This window comes from Hippocampus comes, unplaced genomic scaffold (genome assembly GCF_001891065.2).
Source record: "Hippocampus comes isolate QL1 unplaced genomic scaffold, H_comes_QL1_v1.1 scaffold147, whole genome shotgun sequence".
Lineage (NCBI taxonomy): Eukaryota > Metazoa > Chordata > Actinopteri > Syngnathiformes > Syngnathidae > Hippocampus > Hippocampus comes.
In genome coordinates, this window is record NW_017805009.1 from 2017900 (window position 1) to 2036501 (window position 18602).

General features: G+C 41.6%; 1 protein-coding gene across 3 annotated transcripts; it reads right to left on the reverse strand.

Annotated features, from left to right (window-relative positions):
* Positions 1-206: 206 nt before the first annotated feature.
* lgi3 (leucine-rich repeat LGI family, member 3) lies at positions 207-10534 on the reverse strand. Of its 3 annotated transcripts, XM_019862825.1 has the most exons (11): positions 10054-10534; positions 9863-9965; positions 7616-8021; positions 6888-6959; positions 4767-4838; positions 4174-4245; positions 3672-3743; positions 3367-3536; positions 3107-3271; positions 2925-3015; positions 207-2188 (listed from the first exon to the last, which is right to left on the reverse strand). In XM_019862825.1, exons 3-11 carry the CDS (start codon positions 7816-7818, stop codon positions 1459-1461), a joined length of 1647 nt encoding a protein of 548 aa, XP_019718384.1. In that variant the 5' UTR covers positions 7819-8021; positions 9863-9965; positions 10054-10534; the 3' UTR covers positions 207-1458. The 3 variants fall into 3 exon arrangements, with proteins under 3 accessions (XP_019718384.1, XP_019718385.1, XP_019718386.1); XM_019862826.1 differs by lacking the exon at positions 10054-10534 and having other exon boundaries at positions 9863-10019; XM_019862827.1 differs by lacking the exons at positions 9863-9965; positions 10054-10534 and adding an exon at positions 9274-9291.
* Positions 10535-18602: the final 8068 nt, after the last annotated feature.

Sequence of the window (18602 nt, forward strand, 5' to 3'; positions counted from 1 at the left end):
CCTTCAGTTGTGTTTGTAGTAGCAGGAGTTTTGGTTGTAATTCTATAATCACATTTTATTTGACGATGCATGAACTGTACATGTATCGAATCACAAATACACAATTTTGGATTTTGACCTACTAAATGCCTGAGTGTCAAATACCCATTCTTTGTCTGGTCATCAGCATAGATATACACTAAGTCAAAGCAAGACGCTTTTTTTTTTCAGGGGCTACAGAGCATTTATTCATAATCCGCTGTCAATAAATGTACATTGCAACACTGGAAAAACGGTTTCTGACTGACATCAGAAATATACATTAGTGCTTAGCATGATTATGTGGTTATCAATGGACAATTGGAAGGGTAATGGTCTGTCTCTTGTATGGCGCTTTTCTACCTTTGTTTTAAGCCACTTGAAATGTTGAAGTGTTTGTTATTCCTGAATAAAACAAATGAAGACAGGCATAGCGATATCTGATACCATATAAATATATTCCAAAATGTAAAGTACTGCACAGATAACACTGGTCAAGAATTGATTACTAATTTTAACCAGAGATGTAAATAAACTTGTAGATTTTTTTTTTTTTTTTTTTTTGCCGCTCAGACAGAATCCGTCCCCTTTTTTCTCTCGCACATAAAAATATCATCATCATTTGTTTCGTAATATTTTCGAATTAAGGTTTAGGTTCAGTAACGGAGATTCTTTTCCTGAAGCGTTGAAGCTATATATTACAATGCATGGCAAAATCCGTATCGTGCAAGCTCTTATAGGTCACACTTAAATACACACACAAAAAAAGAAAATATCTCCAAAACTTCACCTGCAAGAAAAGTTTCTTGAATCAGCATCAAAAACACTTGAGGGACACATTAAGCCATCTCTGATTAAAATGGGTAATTTTAGCTTTTTAAAATTTTACACACTTAAATAACAGTACCAGATATCAAACAAAAGAGCATTATCTGGTGACTGATTCAATAAATGAACATGCATTTCAACAATAGCATATGTACAGAAAGAGTAACTTGGCATTTCAATCAGCATGGCACTGAGGCTCTATTTTAACATGAATAACTATGTAAGATAATTCATAAAATAGATTTCAATTTTTTTGTTAGTCATTAAAAACATTGTGTGAAATAACAAAACTTCCACACAGACGTGGAAAATTTCATATATTTCAGTACAGTAGTTCAAATCAAAACGTGAAAGTCGTCCAGATTCATTATACCGTCCCAATTTCTCGGTTTCCATTATCTGTAAGCTCTAATCATCAAAATTATACAAATCCATGATTTTAATATTTGTGTGTATAGTGGAGCCATATACAGTAACACACAAATTTATTTTTGAATTTTCAAAATAATTTAAGAGTTTTCCACAACTTAAATATCGAGATACACTAAAATATGCCTGCACTTTTTCATTTTTTGTTCTTGTTGTTGGCACGTCATATTGTCCGTCACATTTCTACTTGGCACTGAGATCGACCAGCAGGTGCTCGTAGGCCAGCGAATTTCCCTTGAAGCTGGCAGCCAGCATAATGTCCTTGTTGTCGACCGACACCAAGCTGAAGGCCCTCGGGGCTCTCAAATTGAGTTCCTGAAATGGCTGAAACCGCTGAGTGAGATCATCCCACAAGTACACTCTGGAAAAAGAGAAATCGCTCCCAAGGGTGAGATACTGCCGAAGGCCCACCGTGAAGGGATACACAACCATGGAGCCCCGAGAGGGAAGAGTCTGGATCTCGATGAAACGCTGGCCTTCCCAGCGGAGTATCTTTGAGTCACCAATGAAGCGTGTGAGGCAAAGGTAAAGCGCCTTCCGAACCCAGAAGTGTTTGACCATCTGCACATCGGCTTGCTCTGTGATTTGGGAGAGGAAATCAAACTGCTTCTGCCCTCGGTTCCACTGGTAAATCACCGGTGGTTGAGTGGAGCTGGAGAGGATGAGGTGAGGCTTTCCTCCGACATCGAGGAACTCTACATGGGTGTCGCGGTGCCAAGGGTGGAGCGACTGGTGGGAGTAAAAGCCATTGCTGTTCCATCGATAAATGCTGGTTGAACCGGCCTTTGAACTGTCTACTACTACAAAATAGCATTCACCACCCAGTTGGAACGTCTCCACAAAGTTAGGCTTCCTCACTCGAGTAGTATCAATGTCTTGTATCTTCACAAAGCGAAGAGGGTCCTCTTCCCACCTGCAGTTTTAAGAAAACCCTCATGGTGCCGTGGTGTCACAGTTCATACATTTTTGATGGAAACGCATCTGTATCAGGCAATAATCTCTGTAGTGTTTTCATGTCAACCTAGCGGCCAAAAGGGTTAATTAGATGAGGAGGACAAGATTTTTTTTTTCTGGCTTTGTCCTAGCAGACAGAGGTGCCACAAAGACTGCCGGAAAAAAAAAATCATTCCATTTCAAAATGAGGCTGTAAGATGGAACACAAATATGAAGCACTATGAATACATCCCGGATGCACTGTATATTGACAGCTCCTGAACAATTTTACTTCAGCACACACCAGGGAATCCGCTGTTCTTTGCACGCTATCGTAGTGATTGCAAGTTCATTCAAAGTTCATTTTCCCTCTGTTCTGCAAAGTGGAGGTGGAACGGTATTTCGACTTTGCCATCATTGCTTCACTTAAAACTACAGATCTGGATAGAGCGGACTTTCTGTCTTTATCCTCAAAGACATGCAGCTAAGAAGTGCTCGGTGACGTGTGCCATGCCTCTGTTATTACTTATTCCAGTAACCATTGGCATACATCATTGTCACATACCTTTGACCTTGAGTCCACCTGATTTTCAAAACAAATCTTTGGAACTCTTATGGTCAATCTAAATATTTTTTTTGTTTGTTTATTTAAAGGTTTAGATCTTAAAACCAAAATAGAGAGTTTCTACATGGGAACCGCAGTGTGAAAAGCTTACTTGTAGATGTGAGATCCACCAAAAAGTTGAGCCACAACCATGTAAAGTGTGTTGTTTATCACCACTGGTTTGCAGTACAGAGATGACCGAGCTGCCAAGACAAACCGTATAAAAGCAGAACAGGTAAAAGGCACAGCAAACAAAAAGAATGGAATTCACACAGATTTGGTGCCATAACTTACAGGGAATATTATGAAATGTCCTAAATGTCATTTCAACATGATCCCACACATAAAGAGTGCAGAACCCTGATTCAGGTTGAGAAAAGACAACAAACTGATCCCCGCTGAACTCGTAAGACTCCACAGACACAGACTGGAAAGGAAACGTTTCATAAATGGCAAAATCTAGAAAAAAAGAAAATACAGAGAAGGATAGCAGATCACAAACTACAAACTCGACATGAAATTGCTTTTCAAATCGAAGATGAAGAAGTTGAAACCTGCAGTGATGCAGCTGAAGTCTCTCGGAGCGAGGTCATGGATTCTGCGGCCCTGAAATTCAAAGGGACTGGCACAGTAGGCGGGAGGAACGGAAGTGTTAGTCTTGTCTATCCAGTCAACCAGCCATTTGATCTTACAGTCACAGTGGAAGGAGTTTCCTCGCAGGTCTCTGAAACCAACAAATGCAACTTCTAAGCAATGCTCGACTCAGTCATTTACTAAGTCAGTTTCGTAGCTGAATGTGGTCGGTAGTGCATTAAACCAAACACAGACAGCTCCAACGCGCTTACAAATCGGCACTTACACATCTGTGAGGATGTCCAGATGTTTAAATAGATCTCTGGGCAGCTGTTGCAGGTTGTTGTTTGAGAGGGATCTGAAAAAAGGTCAGTTGGGGATTTAATTATACAGTACGTGTGTATGCACAGCTCACATTAAATCGAGACTACAGATATCGGACTTGGAGTATGTTTTTGTTGAATCTACAGGTCATCCTCGGTATACGATCGAGTTCCGTTCATATGGCAGTGACGTTACCCAAAAGTTCTGTCACAAATTTACACTAATGTAATGGGTAAAGCCATTATTACAGTAAGTTTGGATGAAAAAGAATTCACCATCAATATAAAATAAATGGAAGAAAAAACTGAGTATGGCCATGGCAACTGAGTGTGTCTCCTTTTGCCGCACATCAACATATACATGACACGCTTTCATTCAAAGTACCAGGACCAAGAATTCCCTGTACTACAAATAGAGCTAGTTCATAGTGCAGAATGGCAAGCCGGGAGTGATGACATACTCACAAATGAGTCAGAGATTTTAGTCCCCGGAAGGTATATTTTGAGAGAGTTTGGACATCATTATTCTCGATGAACCTGTGATAAAAAAAATAAAAAAAAGAAAAAAGTTGCCAGACTAGAATATGTGTTATAAATGCAGGGAAAATGAAGAAAGAGCAACTTTTAGAAGCCAGCACACAAAAAAAGACATTTAGAAAGTAGTCAGAGGCAATGATCATCACACACCAAGCCATCCGCTAAAGTGCTTCCTGAAGGCAAATAAATAAAATGCTACATTTGTCATGCCGCGTACATGATGTACTATCCGTCATTGCAGGATTTACAGTTTCATTTTATTATTGGCTGCTCTTTATTTATTGCTCACCCGAATAATAAGTCAAGCTTGTGAATAAAGCAAACACGATGAGCATGAACACAATGTACAAACTTGCAAATGTCTCAAATGAAAGTAGGATTACGTGTTTTGTCGAACATTGATAATACAAGTTAAAAACTCTGACGTAATGTGACATGACATTATCTATGTGCATTGACCAAATCACAACAAATTGCCATAAAGACCACAACCTTTTAAAAGAAATGATAATTTTTCTTACAGGTACTGCAGATGAGATAGACCAGCGAAAGCATCATCCGAAATGGTGGAGAATGTGTTCGAGTTCAAAAGTCTGCAGAAACAATGAAAGTTGTGAAGGAGATAACTGTAGTAAAAGAATAAAATACAGCAGTACTAAGTACAGTAGTTTGATACACTGGATAAACATGCAATAACCTAGAGTATTGTCATTATACAGTAATAATAATAATAATACATTTTATTTATAAGCGCCTTTCAAGACACCCAAGGACACTTTACAGTACTCCCCTAAATTCTTGGACAGAGGCATATTTTCAAGAAATGACATTTTCACCAACATTTTGACAAATTAAATATTAACAAATAACATATTCAATATTGTTTCCAGCATTTATCTTGCACAGGTTAATGTGCGGCGGCCCGGTGATCGAGTGTGAGCGCGATTGGTGGTTCGTCTATGTGTGCCCTGCAATTGGCTGGCAAGCAGTACTGCCCGAAGACAGGTGGGATAGGCTCCAGCATGCCCCGCGACCCTTGTGAGGATAAGCGGATCAGAAAATGGATGGATGTAAGGTTAATGTACTTTCCAAGATTCACATGAACTCCATGCAATAACTCCACTTTGCCATCAATTGCAAATGTGCCCAGACTTTATAGACATCCTCTATATTGTGCAATGCAGTCCTCTGGGGACCTACTTTCATGCCTACTGCACGTTTAGCGCAAAGTGCAGTCTACCTGTGCAGATGGGTGGAGTTGTCTTTCTTTTGGCATGTTTGTAGACGGGTGCAGTAAGAAAAGAGTGAACGGAACCGTCTTACTTCCTGGCCAATGACAGTCACTCTTCTCATTGTCTTTAAATACAGCGCAGGAGATGCGCGCACACAGTGCCTGACTTTGTGGGAAAAGAAATGGACTCGCTGGAGTCCATGCAGAAGATTGAATTGCACAAAGTACTTTTATAAGGAACTGCAAGCAGATCTTCCACTCGCCCGATGCCCGCTGTTGTCATATTTATCGATGAAATACAATGCCATCTACCACACATATCAGAATCTGTCTGCCTGTGACTTTACCAAATTCACCAAAATCGCATTACAACACCTCCGCCACAACTTAGACCTGTTTTTACCTGGTCCAAAGTCGAGTCTACTTTCCATCATCAAATTGTCAGATGTGCTGGGGGCGTATAGTAGAAAACATCTTCAGTCTGCCTGAATGCCCAGAAAGGTGAAGCGCGATCTGCCAAATTCCCAAACACGGTAAACTAGACTTGTGCCGGCATGAAAATGGTGATGCACCCTTTTTTTTTTTTTTACGCCAAGTGAACATGCGTCTGTTTACGAAAATGGTACAGTACATTTACAATACATATAATGTCAACAGTCTATATAAAAAAATGAGAGGTTGCAGCAAACAAATGCAGACTTGCACACAAAAATAAGAAAGCATTCATGACTGCATGTGATGGACAATTAGGCCTTTATCAGGGCACAACTGTGGCACTCAGTCATCTGGGATGACACTGATACAGAAGCACTACTCGTGTTCCTGCTATGTCACCACTGTTTTCAAATGCAATTCATTTCAACTCAACTCAACTCAACTGTATTTATAGAGCACTTTCAAACAGCCATCGCTGCATACAAAGTGCTGTACATGGAGCAAATTAACATATACAACAAACAGTAAAGCAAATCGGTAATAAAAACAGTAGAAAGCACCGAACAGCAAAACCAAGAACAATCTAAGTCATGCTGAGTCAAATGCCAAAGAATACAAGTGAGTTTTGAGGCGGGTTTTGAAGATGGGCAGCGAGGAGGCTTGCCGAATGTTCAGTGGGAGGTCATTCCAGAGAGAGGGACCAGCAACAGAAAAGGCTCGATCCCCTCTGAGCCTCAGTTTAGTTCTTGGTACTTCTAATAATGTCTGGTCCGCAGACCTGAGGCTGCAAGTGGCTGGAGTTGTTTCATTGTCAAAGCATGTTAGAAGGTAGAGGAGATGTATGTTCCTATATACATACCACAAAAACATCAACTGTGTGCAAACCTGGCATTATTGTTTCGGTGTGTGGGAGGGGCTTAAAGAGAGAAAACGTTAGGATCTTTGCAAAAAAAGAACATTGACGTCATACACTTACAGGAACTGGAGTACGTGAAGGTGTGAGAAAGCTCCTTCTGGGATTGTCGTAAATGCTGCATTCACCATGGTCCTGTGCAGAATTCACAAGTGTGATGTTGTTTGGTTTAACAACACTTTTTTTTAACACATTTAGATTTTTTTATCGATTGTGTTTTTTTTACCGTATGTCTTTCATGTTGTGTTTATATGTTCAACAAATCAAACAATCAGATCAATCCGTCAAAGGAGGTTTCCTTCCCAACTGTTGAACCTCTTTTCTCAGGACACATTTGTCCCGGTTGTCATTGAGTGTCAGAGCCTTTCCAAATTGGGACACACAACTTCATTTCAGGTCACCTTGCTCTTGAAATCCTCGTCCATTGGGGTCGAGGTGACGTGAGCGCAAGCTCTCAACAAACACAACCCCCCTTCCCCTTAAATCTCATTTCATTATGTTGAGTGATCTTCGAGGACTTGCAGATCCAGTTAATCTATTGCGAAGTGCAACAAGATATTGTTGCCATGTTCAAGTTTAGCACATGGGAAGAATGTTAGAAATGCCGCACACGCGCACACATCGGAATTGCTTCATAAAATAGCATGCTTTCTGTTTTCTCACCTGTTCAAAACATACAGTGCATGCATTTCACTCCTCAGGACATAAAGCAGGGTGACGTCATTGATGTGTGCTGTACACAGCTAAGACTTCATACAAGTAAGTGGAGGATGACAGTAGTTTCAACTCACAGAGAAATGATCCCAGGTGGGAAGCTCTTTGGTATTGCCTTCGTATCCACACAAAAGGCACTATCTTTAGTGCACGAACAGGTCGCAGGACAGCGGGGTATCTTGATGGCTTTTTTTGTGTTTGTGTCTCCGGGCAGGCAGAAAGACAGACATAGAAACAGCAAGTAGATCACACTGAGGCATCTTGGTCCAAGCTCCATCATACTTGAGCAGGAGGAGAAGGTGAAGCTGTGCGAGCAGAGAGCAGGTGCCGTGCTGGGGGACAATGAGCACACTGTCTAACAGCCCAGCACTAATGTCGAGTGCCGAGTTGAGAGAGAGGGGCTGGGTTAGGGAGGGGGAATGAGAGGGGGGGTTCCTGTGTCTCATGGGTGCTTGACAGTTTCCCTTGGATTCATGTCCTATGCTGTGAGCAAAAATGAAAAGCAAGAATGATGAGAAATGATGCGTTCTTGTACTGGGACCAGAAGGCAGTAGTACTGAATTATTTACTATCCACTCAAAGAGTCCATAAAAGGTAGACAAAAATTGAGGTTTTTATATGTTATAAGAGGCAGCATGTGCCCTGGACTAGTTGTCAGCCAATCGCAGGGCACACATTGCACATATAGACAGACAAGCATTCATATGCACATTCATATCTAAGGACAATTTAGAGCTTTCAATGAACCAAACTTTTTCTTTTTTTTTTTTTTTATGTGGGAGGAAACCGCAGCACATGGAGACAACCTACTCAAACACAGGGACAACATGCAAATTCCACATCGCAAGGCCGGAGCCCATATTTGAACCCACGACCTCTGAACCGTGAGGCGGTTGTGCGAACCATTCTGCTAACGTGCTCCTTGGTTTGAACTAATTCCATCAAAAATGGTCATTTTAAGCTTGCACAAAAAAGTTTTATTGTTGCATATTTCCAGATACAGTGGGTATAAAAAAATAAACACAGCCCTGCTCAAAGGTTTTGGTGACCTCTAATCTGTACATACATTGAAAAAGATAATACTTTAGAGAGGGGAAGTAAAAAATTAAAAAATTAGATCCTGGGGTTGCACAAAACCTACCAGCATTTCAGTACCTCTGATTAACAATTTTAAAAAAGCTCAATTGTTCATGATATTTGGAGGACTCTGAAGTGGCCTGTGCTCTCTGTGGGGTTTGAAGGCACAGAGATGGTAAAAAAATGGATGGATGCATTGACAGGTTATGTCTCTCTCAAATGCCAGCTGAACCCAGGACTTTCATTTTAGGGAGTGTTGTGCCCCTGTTGTCTGAAAACACATATTGCAGAGAGGAAACTTAATTCCCACACATTGTTAGGCCAAGGAAAGCAGTCACGTCACTTGCCGTTAGATGCATGTGTACAGTACTTTGGCAGGATGTTACGAGATCATATGCAAATGAGCAACAGGTTCGCTTATTTTGATTTTAATTCTTGTTCATGTTTGTCTGAGTTAAAGAGATTAACACATATTTCCAAAATCTAGAAGATTTGGCATGAAAAGGCTTCACACGAAAGGCTCAGCAACTAATTTGGGGGGTTTGCCCATGAATGTGCTTCCGACACTAAACGTGCCTTCCGTCTAGACAAGTTAGAACTAGTTTGAATGGAAGTGTGCACATGTTTCATCCATCTATCCATTTTCTAATCCACTTACCCTGACAAGGGTCGCGGGCAGTCTTCGGGCAGTACACGGGGCACACCCCGAACTGGTTGCCAGACAATCACAGGGCATACATAGACAAATAACCATCCGCACTCACACTCCAAGGGACAATTTAGCGTGTTCCATCAACCTGCCAAGCATGTTTTGGGGATGTGGGAGGAAACCGGAGTACCCAGAGAAAACCCACGCAGGCACGGGCAGAACATGCAAACTCCACATAGAAAGGCCGAACCCTGCACCTCGTGAGGTTGACGTGCTAACTAGTCAACCACCGTGTCGCCCAGTGTCTACACGTTTCCATTCCAAAAATGTGTGAATATGAGCACAAATGGTTTGTATCATTCATGTGATTGACAGGTAATGAGTCCAGGGGTGCCCTGCCTCTCACCCGAAGTCGAGACTTCATCTCCTAAAGGTGCTATAGAGCTTTATCAGTCGTATATACAGTACATGTGATTATTCTGCTGCAGTTTTGAAATAAAAGAAACAAACACAAGAGGGCGCTGATGGCCATTGAATTGTCCATTGAACCAGCAGGAGACTTTTAAAGGGCTCATGGCCCGTGCCAGGCATTACCAACCTCCCCTTACAAGGACTCTGTTGTCACAATTCACAAGCAAGGAGTCCTCACAAGATCAGTCCGGCAGTCAACAGCTAAAAACTAAACTCTCTGTCCTCTGTCTCTGAAGCACAAGCACAAAGAATGAGATAGTTAACAATATTATTGTACATTGTTCAAGCACATTTGAATGAAACAGTTACCAGCTGTACCTCGTTTTGTACTTATTTCTTTCTTTCCTGATTTCCCTCATTCTCTCTTTCTTATTTTCTTATTCTAGGAATAGCTTCGTGGTTTCTCATCTGCACTTGTTTTGGGGGATCAGAAAGAATTATAGTTCAAGGATCCAAAACGTTGAGTGCAGAAAGTCTCCAGTGGCTTTAGTGGTAAACTGTGTGCTTTGCTGAAGTTTGATGCTAATTGGAAAGCTTGTTGGAATTTGAGCAATTATCTATCAAGCCTTGTATTATACTGCCTAGTAATGCACAGTTCATTTCCACTGAGAAAGAATTCCAAAGTCACTCGGTTATAAAATTATGGGTGGTGCCTTATGCAGTTTGGGAAAACTATTTCCTGGAAGGCAGCTATTGCTGTGGTTTATTTCCCTTTGTGAGTTGGTTCAAAGCCCTTGATTTTGTCTTGCTTTTAACAAATATGGTGTCAGTGGGTGTAAGCTTTGTGTGGTGAGGAATATTTGTGTCTGAATTTATTTTTTGCAGAGCTTCACCCACCACAAAAGCATGGCAGAGAAAACGGCGCTTGAAAGAGGAGCTGGCAGGCCCAAAATTACCTCTATAAGAGGGCAGAGGACTCAAAAGTGTTGCGAAATATCCAGTCCTAAACTTCAGTCAATTGTTGTCACAGATCTATATAAACAAACACACCAAGGCGGAACTCCACTGCACACTTGCACACAATGTGCGGGCGTTCTGCCACTAGATTTTCTGAGTGGTGGAGTCTTGGCCACTGGTTTTGTGGCAATCGAAAATATGAAGCGCAGTTGCACGATGTGCAAACGTTACAAACTATAACTAATCAAAATGCATAGCTTTCACACAGAGGAACATTTTATTTCTAAAGACCAAGACCAGTCTCGAGAGTAACACTACAAGTACGTTTTCACTCATTCCAAGAGTTCAACATGAGAAGTTGCACTTCGATGAGCAGGATTTAGCACAATGTAGTCATGAACTGATCTTGTGGCCGACTCTCATCACGTCCTCTGCTGTCTTGTACCTACTTTTTGCAATCTTAGAAAGAACTGTTCTTAATTATAAGGGAACATATAAAAATGCAACTCTCCAATTTCATTCCGGTTCTGTGGTCCTCAGGTTGAAACCCACATCCCATTCTGACTATGGGCCAAGGAGCCTGAAAAGGACACTGTCTGTCTGTTTCCACTCCTGTCTCGTTCATGGTTTGGCCTCCTTGCAGTGCAGGAAACAGGAAAAACAAAACTAGAAGAAAGACTAAATCTGTTTCACCTAAGTTCTGTCCCCGGGAAAATCCCATCTGCTCCGGGCAATGCATTTCAGACAGAAGCCAGAAAGGTGTTAAGACCTCACCTATGTACGCACGCACACACACACACACACACACACACACACACACACACACACACACACTTTTATAGGGTTGGTTGTTTTGGAGACTTGACTGCAGCATGTGTGGCAACAACAAGTGTGTGATGCATAGTGATGAACAGAACATGCCCAAGGACACAAATAAAAGGGTGATTCAGAAGCATTAAATCCTCAACTTCATGAGGCCACCAAGTGATAAATGTTCACCACGCAGTTGGCCGACCCTGAAGACGAGCCCGTAGAAAATTCTCTTTTAGGCACAAATGATGGATTCACACATGACCATGAAATCCAATTAGGTAAGTGTGCCTTGAGAAGCATAGCTAAACAAAAATCTGTTGTGTGTAATTCAGCTACGCCTAACGGCCCATTAGAGTATTGCAAGTATGCAAATCGGATATGTATGCGAATAGGTGGTGTATATTTCGCCGTTTGCATCGAATTGCTTTCCGACCTGGTCTTCTTGGTACCGGAGCCATTGGATGGTATGTCTGCGAATCTTATCTCAGGCTCAGTTTGATTAATGAGAGTACAAAGACAAACTGCTTCATAGGATGTCATATGATTAATTCCTTTGCACAGTGAAACTCCTGATTTGATTCATTCCATCTCATCAGCCCAACAGCCTCACAAGGCCTTCTAGGTTGGAAGGAGCTAAAATGAGCGTGCCAAACAGGAATACCAAAGGTGAACGGCACTGTTTTATAATCAATATGCATTCATCTATTCCACTGACTAATTTCCATTCCCTCTGCAGATGAACTATCCATGCATCCATCATCCGAGACGCTTATCATCACGAGGATCGCGGACGTGCTGGAGCCTATCCCAGTTGACTTTGAAAGTAGGCGGGCTATGCCCTGAACTTTTTGCCAGCCAATAGGCACGGCACACATAGACAAACAACCATCGACACTCACAATCACACCTCTGGACAATTTTCAGTGCTCCATTAATCTACCGTGCATTTTTTGGGAAGGGAGGAGGACACCCGAGTACACAGAGGAAACCCACACAGGCACGGGGAGAACATGCAAACTCCTCACAGGACAACTAGAGCCGGAATCGCACCCTGGACCTCTGTACTATGAGGCAGATGTCCTAACCATTTGACCACCTAAGATTAAATATCATAAATCATCAAAGTCATTTTAAGATTCCAGGTGACTTCCCTAAATAAAGGGCATGTTTCTTCTAACAGAGGAGATGTAAAGCTGGAAGTATATTCCACCCCTCCCTTGCCTCCAGCCTCAAGCAAAACAACCATAAAAGACAGCTGATATGTCTCTTGCACACGGATGTGTCACAGGAATGTGTGCGGAGGTATCCTGCTGCCTGCAGAGCCTGTAGGCCCAACACACCCATTGATCCTGTTTGATATAGGGCCAGACAGGGCCAGATTATATGTCGGAGCCTGGAGGAGGTTTCTATGTCTCAGGCTTGTGCTGAAGAAAGTCGATCTAGTGAGAAAGAGGTGGAGCCATACCTGGAGGCATAGTTTGGGTTTTTTGTTTTTTTTTTTTGTGTAAAGATGTCAACACACACCTTGCAATGGGAGAATCCACGACCACTGACAACGAAACAAAGTCATCTCATTTAACTGACCACACCTGTGTCACCAAACACCACAAAAATATTCCCCCCACACCCCAAAAACACCATATTTGTCTGGCTATGAGACAATGTCCTAGCAGCTTGAAGCTTCTTCATGTATCTGCAAGCAGACCTGACACTTATTTTATAATTATACTACAAAAGGATATCATCAAGCCACCACCTAATTTCACCACATGCACACTTCAAATACACTATAATATATGTGAAGTTGTCCTGCAATCAGAAATGTTGTTCAGAGGCGCATACTTTACCTTGAAGGAAAAGGTTACTGGGCCATCTTGAAAGTTATTCCACTTAAAAGGGACACCAAAGTCATTTTTTTCCTTTATAAAGAATCTGGAAGCACAAATCAAAACACAAGGCTGTGATTGACACTGCATTTGTGGTCTCAGAAATAAACATATCATTAATGATCATCAATTTAAAAAAGAGAAAAAGAATACACGGCAGCACAGTGTTTGACTGGTTAGCACGTCTGCCTCACAGTGCAGCGGTTGTGGGTTCGAATCTGGGCTCGACCTCCCTGTGTGGAATTTGCTGGTTCTCAGTTCAAGGTGTACCTTGCCTACTGCCCGAAGACAGCTCGGATAGGCTCCAGCACACCCCAGACCCTCGTGAGGATAAGTGGTTAAGAAAATGGATGGATGGATGGATAACTGCACCGTGATGGTGGTGTTCTTTACAGGCGGATTAAGGCACTGCGGGCCAATGTATCAAATGGACAGCCCACCACTGGATATTACTTTGGGTGGACAACAAAGAAATTGCATTTCTACCCCACTACAGTAACCCCTCGCTATAACATGGCTCATCTTTCACGGCTTCGCTGTTTCACGGATTTTTCTCCTGCAGTTTTTTTGTTTTTAAACAGTGCATTGTGTTCTGAATCCTGATTGTCTAAGGGAGTGCAGGCTAATGTCAACAGTCTCTGCGCCTCATCGCTGTCCGACTTGCCAAATTTTTTCCATGACAAAAACCACGTCGCCGAAACGTTCTGCACAGTATTTCTAAAAACCGATGGTTGTTTGTAAGAAAATGTTTATATTTTGGTTCTATTTAATGTTTGGGCCTGAAAAAAAAGTTTCTTTGTTTTCTTTCAATACAGCATTGTATGGTATACGTAATAACAAAAAAAAATAAAGATGACTATCACAGATTTCACTAATCACGGGTTCTTTTTGGAACGAACACCCGGCGATAAACAAGAGATTACTGCACTACATGTTATACATAAATCCTATTGCACAATATTGTATTCTAATAAATTTCTCAAATGCACCTAGTGTTGAGGCTTCCATGATGTCTGCAGTGTCGTTAAGAAGAAGTTGAACGTTTTTTTTTCCCCATGATGTGCAGAAAAGAAGGAAGGAATATCTTGTCGACAACAGTGATTGACAGGGGTTGTGCCCCATGCTCACCTCCGCTGTCATGTCAGTTCTACAGAGGCAGCTGGGCATTGAGGCCTTGTCACACAGATGGCGATCCCACAAACAACAGGCTGTCCGTGGAGACGGCGCCACAAGCAAGTGATGAGAAAAGAGGAAACAAAGAAACCTGCTGTTTTGTTATCATTCCAGCTTCGCGAGATCAGTGAGGAGAAACTTTTTTTGAACTAGTTATGCTTGACACCAAAAATGAACAATATGCAGACTCGTTTTGGCTCACTTTGCACATTGCAGAATGCAAGCAAGAATTACAGTGGCCCTCAAGGGTCACAAAGACTCAATACTGGAAGAGATACAGGGAGGGTTTCATGTCCACATGATTGGGGAACTCCCTTGCTGTTGCTGCAACAGCAGCTCTGCCACATCAAAAAGTGCCACAGAAGCAAGATTCAGGATTAATCGTGCCTACTGTTCATAAGATTTGTGAATTTAGTTTGTTTTCTAGCTTTAAAAAAAATGAAAAATAAAAACTAACACGTCGATATAGGAACAACTATGATAACTTATGTCTGATACAATGCAACGTACAGAAGGGATGGACCAAAAGTTATATTCATAGCATTTCAGTTTAATTCTTCAGGGCACTTATGAAATCTATTTTTTGTGTGTTTGTATGATAGATAGGATTCTTAATTTAGATGGACAAGGAAGGAGACACGTACAGTGAACACACTTTACCTTGTACATGGATGCTGGCCAGGATGATATTCATGAGCTCCACTTGTATGAGCGGTCATCCCTTCTGCTCAATAATTTGTCCTCTGTCCCATCGTGAATCACGGTTTCATTTGGAGGAAAGGAAGGTGCACAATAGGTTGACGTCACCACTGACTCAGGGCTCTCTCTCAAGAAGAGGTAAGTTACATCAAGGGCCTTTTACCATATTATGACTTCAAATGTGCTATTTAATCTTTTAATGGGAAATGCGGTAGGGGGGACTCTATGTGAGGAAAAGCGGATGAGAAAATGAATGGATGGATGGATGGATATTTTCCACCCACAATTGTTTAAAATGTTTGTGTACATATATAGCAGTATGGTAACTGTTGTCAAACTCAAGGCCCGGGGGCCAGATCCCGCCTGCCACGGCCTAAATCACAAATTGTCTTCACTTTTCAACATGTATAGATATTGCATGCTTTTTCATTACAAATCCCGCTTTTAAAGTAAATGTAATAATATTTGAACAAACAGTTTTTAATGGCTTCTATATTCAAAATTAGTTATTCATCAATTGTTGTGTTTATGAAATATGAGGCAATCGTGCATTTATTTGGGTTCACAGTCATAACAACCGTCTGAAGGAAACCATAACTACGATGTAACATGCGACAAAAAACTAGTTCAACACCCCTGGTGTAGAGCCAGCAGTGTGTTTGTTATTAATACGGCGGCCGTAAAGTGGTGCTACGTCAGGTTCTGTGAGCTTGCTATTACAGCAAGATCCATTGAACAAGCAGCAACTGATTCCCTGTGTTTATCATTTCTTCTGACTGTACACTATTATTATCTGTTGACTTATCTGCCAAACCGGGGGCCTATTACAAACACATCATGAATTGTTTCAATACGCTGTTTTACTCCACTAAGTTGTTTGATGAACAGCCCTTCTACGATACCACCAGAAAAAAAAAAACACCTCGGCTGCAAGCCATCACACAGGGGATCAGTCTTAAGAATCCAAGTGCGTCAATGAAGCATCAAAATTGTTGCTACAGTCAGCAGGCCAGCGATCGAGCCTGGGCTTCAACACACACACACACACACACACACACACACACACACACACACACACACACACACACACACACACACACACACACAAAGTGCTGACAAAAAAATAAAGCAAAATCACAAATGTAACTCAGACATGACTTTAGTTTGATTTTAAAAATGACAAACTGGGGACTTAAAATATTCCCTTTTTGCATGGAGACCTGTTTGTGAGTGTGTAATGATGCCGAAGTCTTCTGTTGCACTGGTTCACAAGTATGCATACACATGCACGCCATCCTCCTCTCATTACTGTCGCTGAGGAATGGTCTTTGACCTACCAAGTGTCTTATGTATGGATGAGAGAGTCAATGGTGGCTCATTCATCACCACTGAAGGGTGATTTGTCAAAAAGTAATCCAAATCTGCCATGGATCAAAGCCTTCAGGCCTCAATGGATAGAAGCCGATTCGCAAATCTTAGTGGAAAAAAAATGGATGACCATTTTAGGAGATTCATGCTTCGTTTAAATTTACATTATACGCTTGATCTGGCACAAGCTGTAATGCACTTTAATAAAATAAGACACGTCTGCTAATTTAAAAATGGTTTGATAAGCAAATCACGAGTCAATGTCCATCCATTTTCAACACCGCTTATCCTCAACAGCGACACGGGGGCTGCTGGAGCTTATCAGAGCTGACTTCGGGATGAAGGCGGACTGGACCCTGAACTGGTCGACAAAGAACCATTCACACCCACACCGTCACGGAGTGGGAACGGATACCACGCTGCCCGCACGCAAGTCAGGCGAATGTAACATGACACTAATCAGCGACTGAATCAAGATATTACCTATATAAGAGTCTGAAACATCGAACATTGATGTTAATATTCATATCAGAGGCTGTGATACGACACTAACAAATCAGTCTCGCAGGGCCAAAAGTGTGACCAGGAAAGAAAGCGTGACGGTTCATGTCACAATCTCCAACGGTCATCACTGATAACACTAAGCTTTACGCCGCACCTTCCACAATGTTTTCCAAATAAATGACAATACAAAGTACACATACATGGATTACGGTAGTTAACTGACTTGACAGGTTAACTGTTGCTGTGCTGGATGATATCTGATCATCCAAATTCTTCCTGCGCCATCTGTCCAAAGTGATAACACCCTTCACCTAATAGCACCTGTGCACCATTAGCAGCTCATAAAGCAAGATTTCTCTTGTTGTTCCTATTCTTATATAGAGCTCTTCAGAATCACCTCAACCACAAAACGCACAGGGGACTTTTATTGCTCCCCGTTTCCAGGCGTGGAAAACATTTCACCCCCAAAACAATGATGTCATTTGTTTGGCTGACTCCTATAGCGTCAACTGGTTGCACCCATGTACTGTGACATGAGTGGTCGATTTTAAAGTAGAATTGTGTTCAAGATCTTAGTGTTCACACCTTCATGCCAGCCTTATCTGCTAAAACATATCACACAGCAAAAACCATCTGCACCGACCCCAACTCTTAAGAGCTGGCTTTTAAACAAAGGTCAACTGCTACCCGCACTGAAATTGCAAGCCAGGTGATGCATCAGTTAATGGCAGTAAGCCAGAACCTGATACAAGTATCAAGGTTGGTGTATTTGATGGATGGAGGTGTCGCACGAGCAGTTGCCAAGTCATTCACACGTCCATAAATCACATGTTTAGTGCAGGCCGTGTCAACCTACGATCACCGACACGTCTTCTGATGTCAGTAGCACGTTTTCATACCTAATCAGCAACCTGAGGGAAAATGGCCGGGACAGTAAATCGGCAGCAATTCTCTTTTTCGTTAAAAAATAAATAAATAAATAAATATCATTCCAGAAATAGTTCAGATCGTTCTGTAAAAGCTTTTGTCATTTATTTTTAGAAAGCATTTTATTTCATGTCATCCATTTAGGAGGATGGAAGTGTTCCACAACCCATCATGAGAAGTTATTTGGCAGCAGATGGGAGTCATGTTAAAGCTTTATCACACGGCATGCATGCACAAAGGAAGTGCATAACATCGACTGAAGCTAATTAGGGTACCTTTTAAAAGCGGGAAATTAATGTTGACAGTTGGAACACTTATTGGACAAGATGTATCAAAGTCAGTTTTCTTTACCCGCACACAACCTCAGTCACACTGATATATTCATTATGGTGCGGAACAGAGCACACTCAAATATCGAGTTACACTGATATGCATGGTCTACTACGAAAAAGCACGTTTAAAAAAATAGAAAATATCCGATATATTTTCTATTGATGGTTATGTTATTAAATGAGGGCAATCAAAGCTTGGGGGTAAGTCACGTGATATCTCCCCTACAGACTATACTTGATCAAACAAACACTCCTTGTACCAAAAAAA

Excerpts from the sequence above, each read along its gene's own strand:
- lgi3 (XM_019862825.1), bottom strand. The coding sequence starts at position 7,818 with ATGATGGAGCTTGGACCAAGATGCCTCAGTGTGATCTACTTGCTGTTT. Across the intron at positions 4,246-4,766 it reads CTATCTCATCTGCAGTACCT|GTTCATCGAGAATAATGATG; the intron begins GTAAGAAAAATT and ends TTTTTATCACAG. Across the intron at positions 3,016-3,106 it reads GACATTTCATAATATTCCCT|CTCGGTCATCTCTGTACTGC; the intron begins GTAAGTTATGGC and ends TTGTCTTGGCAG.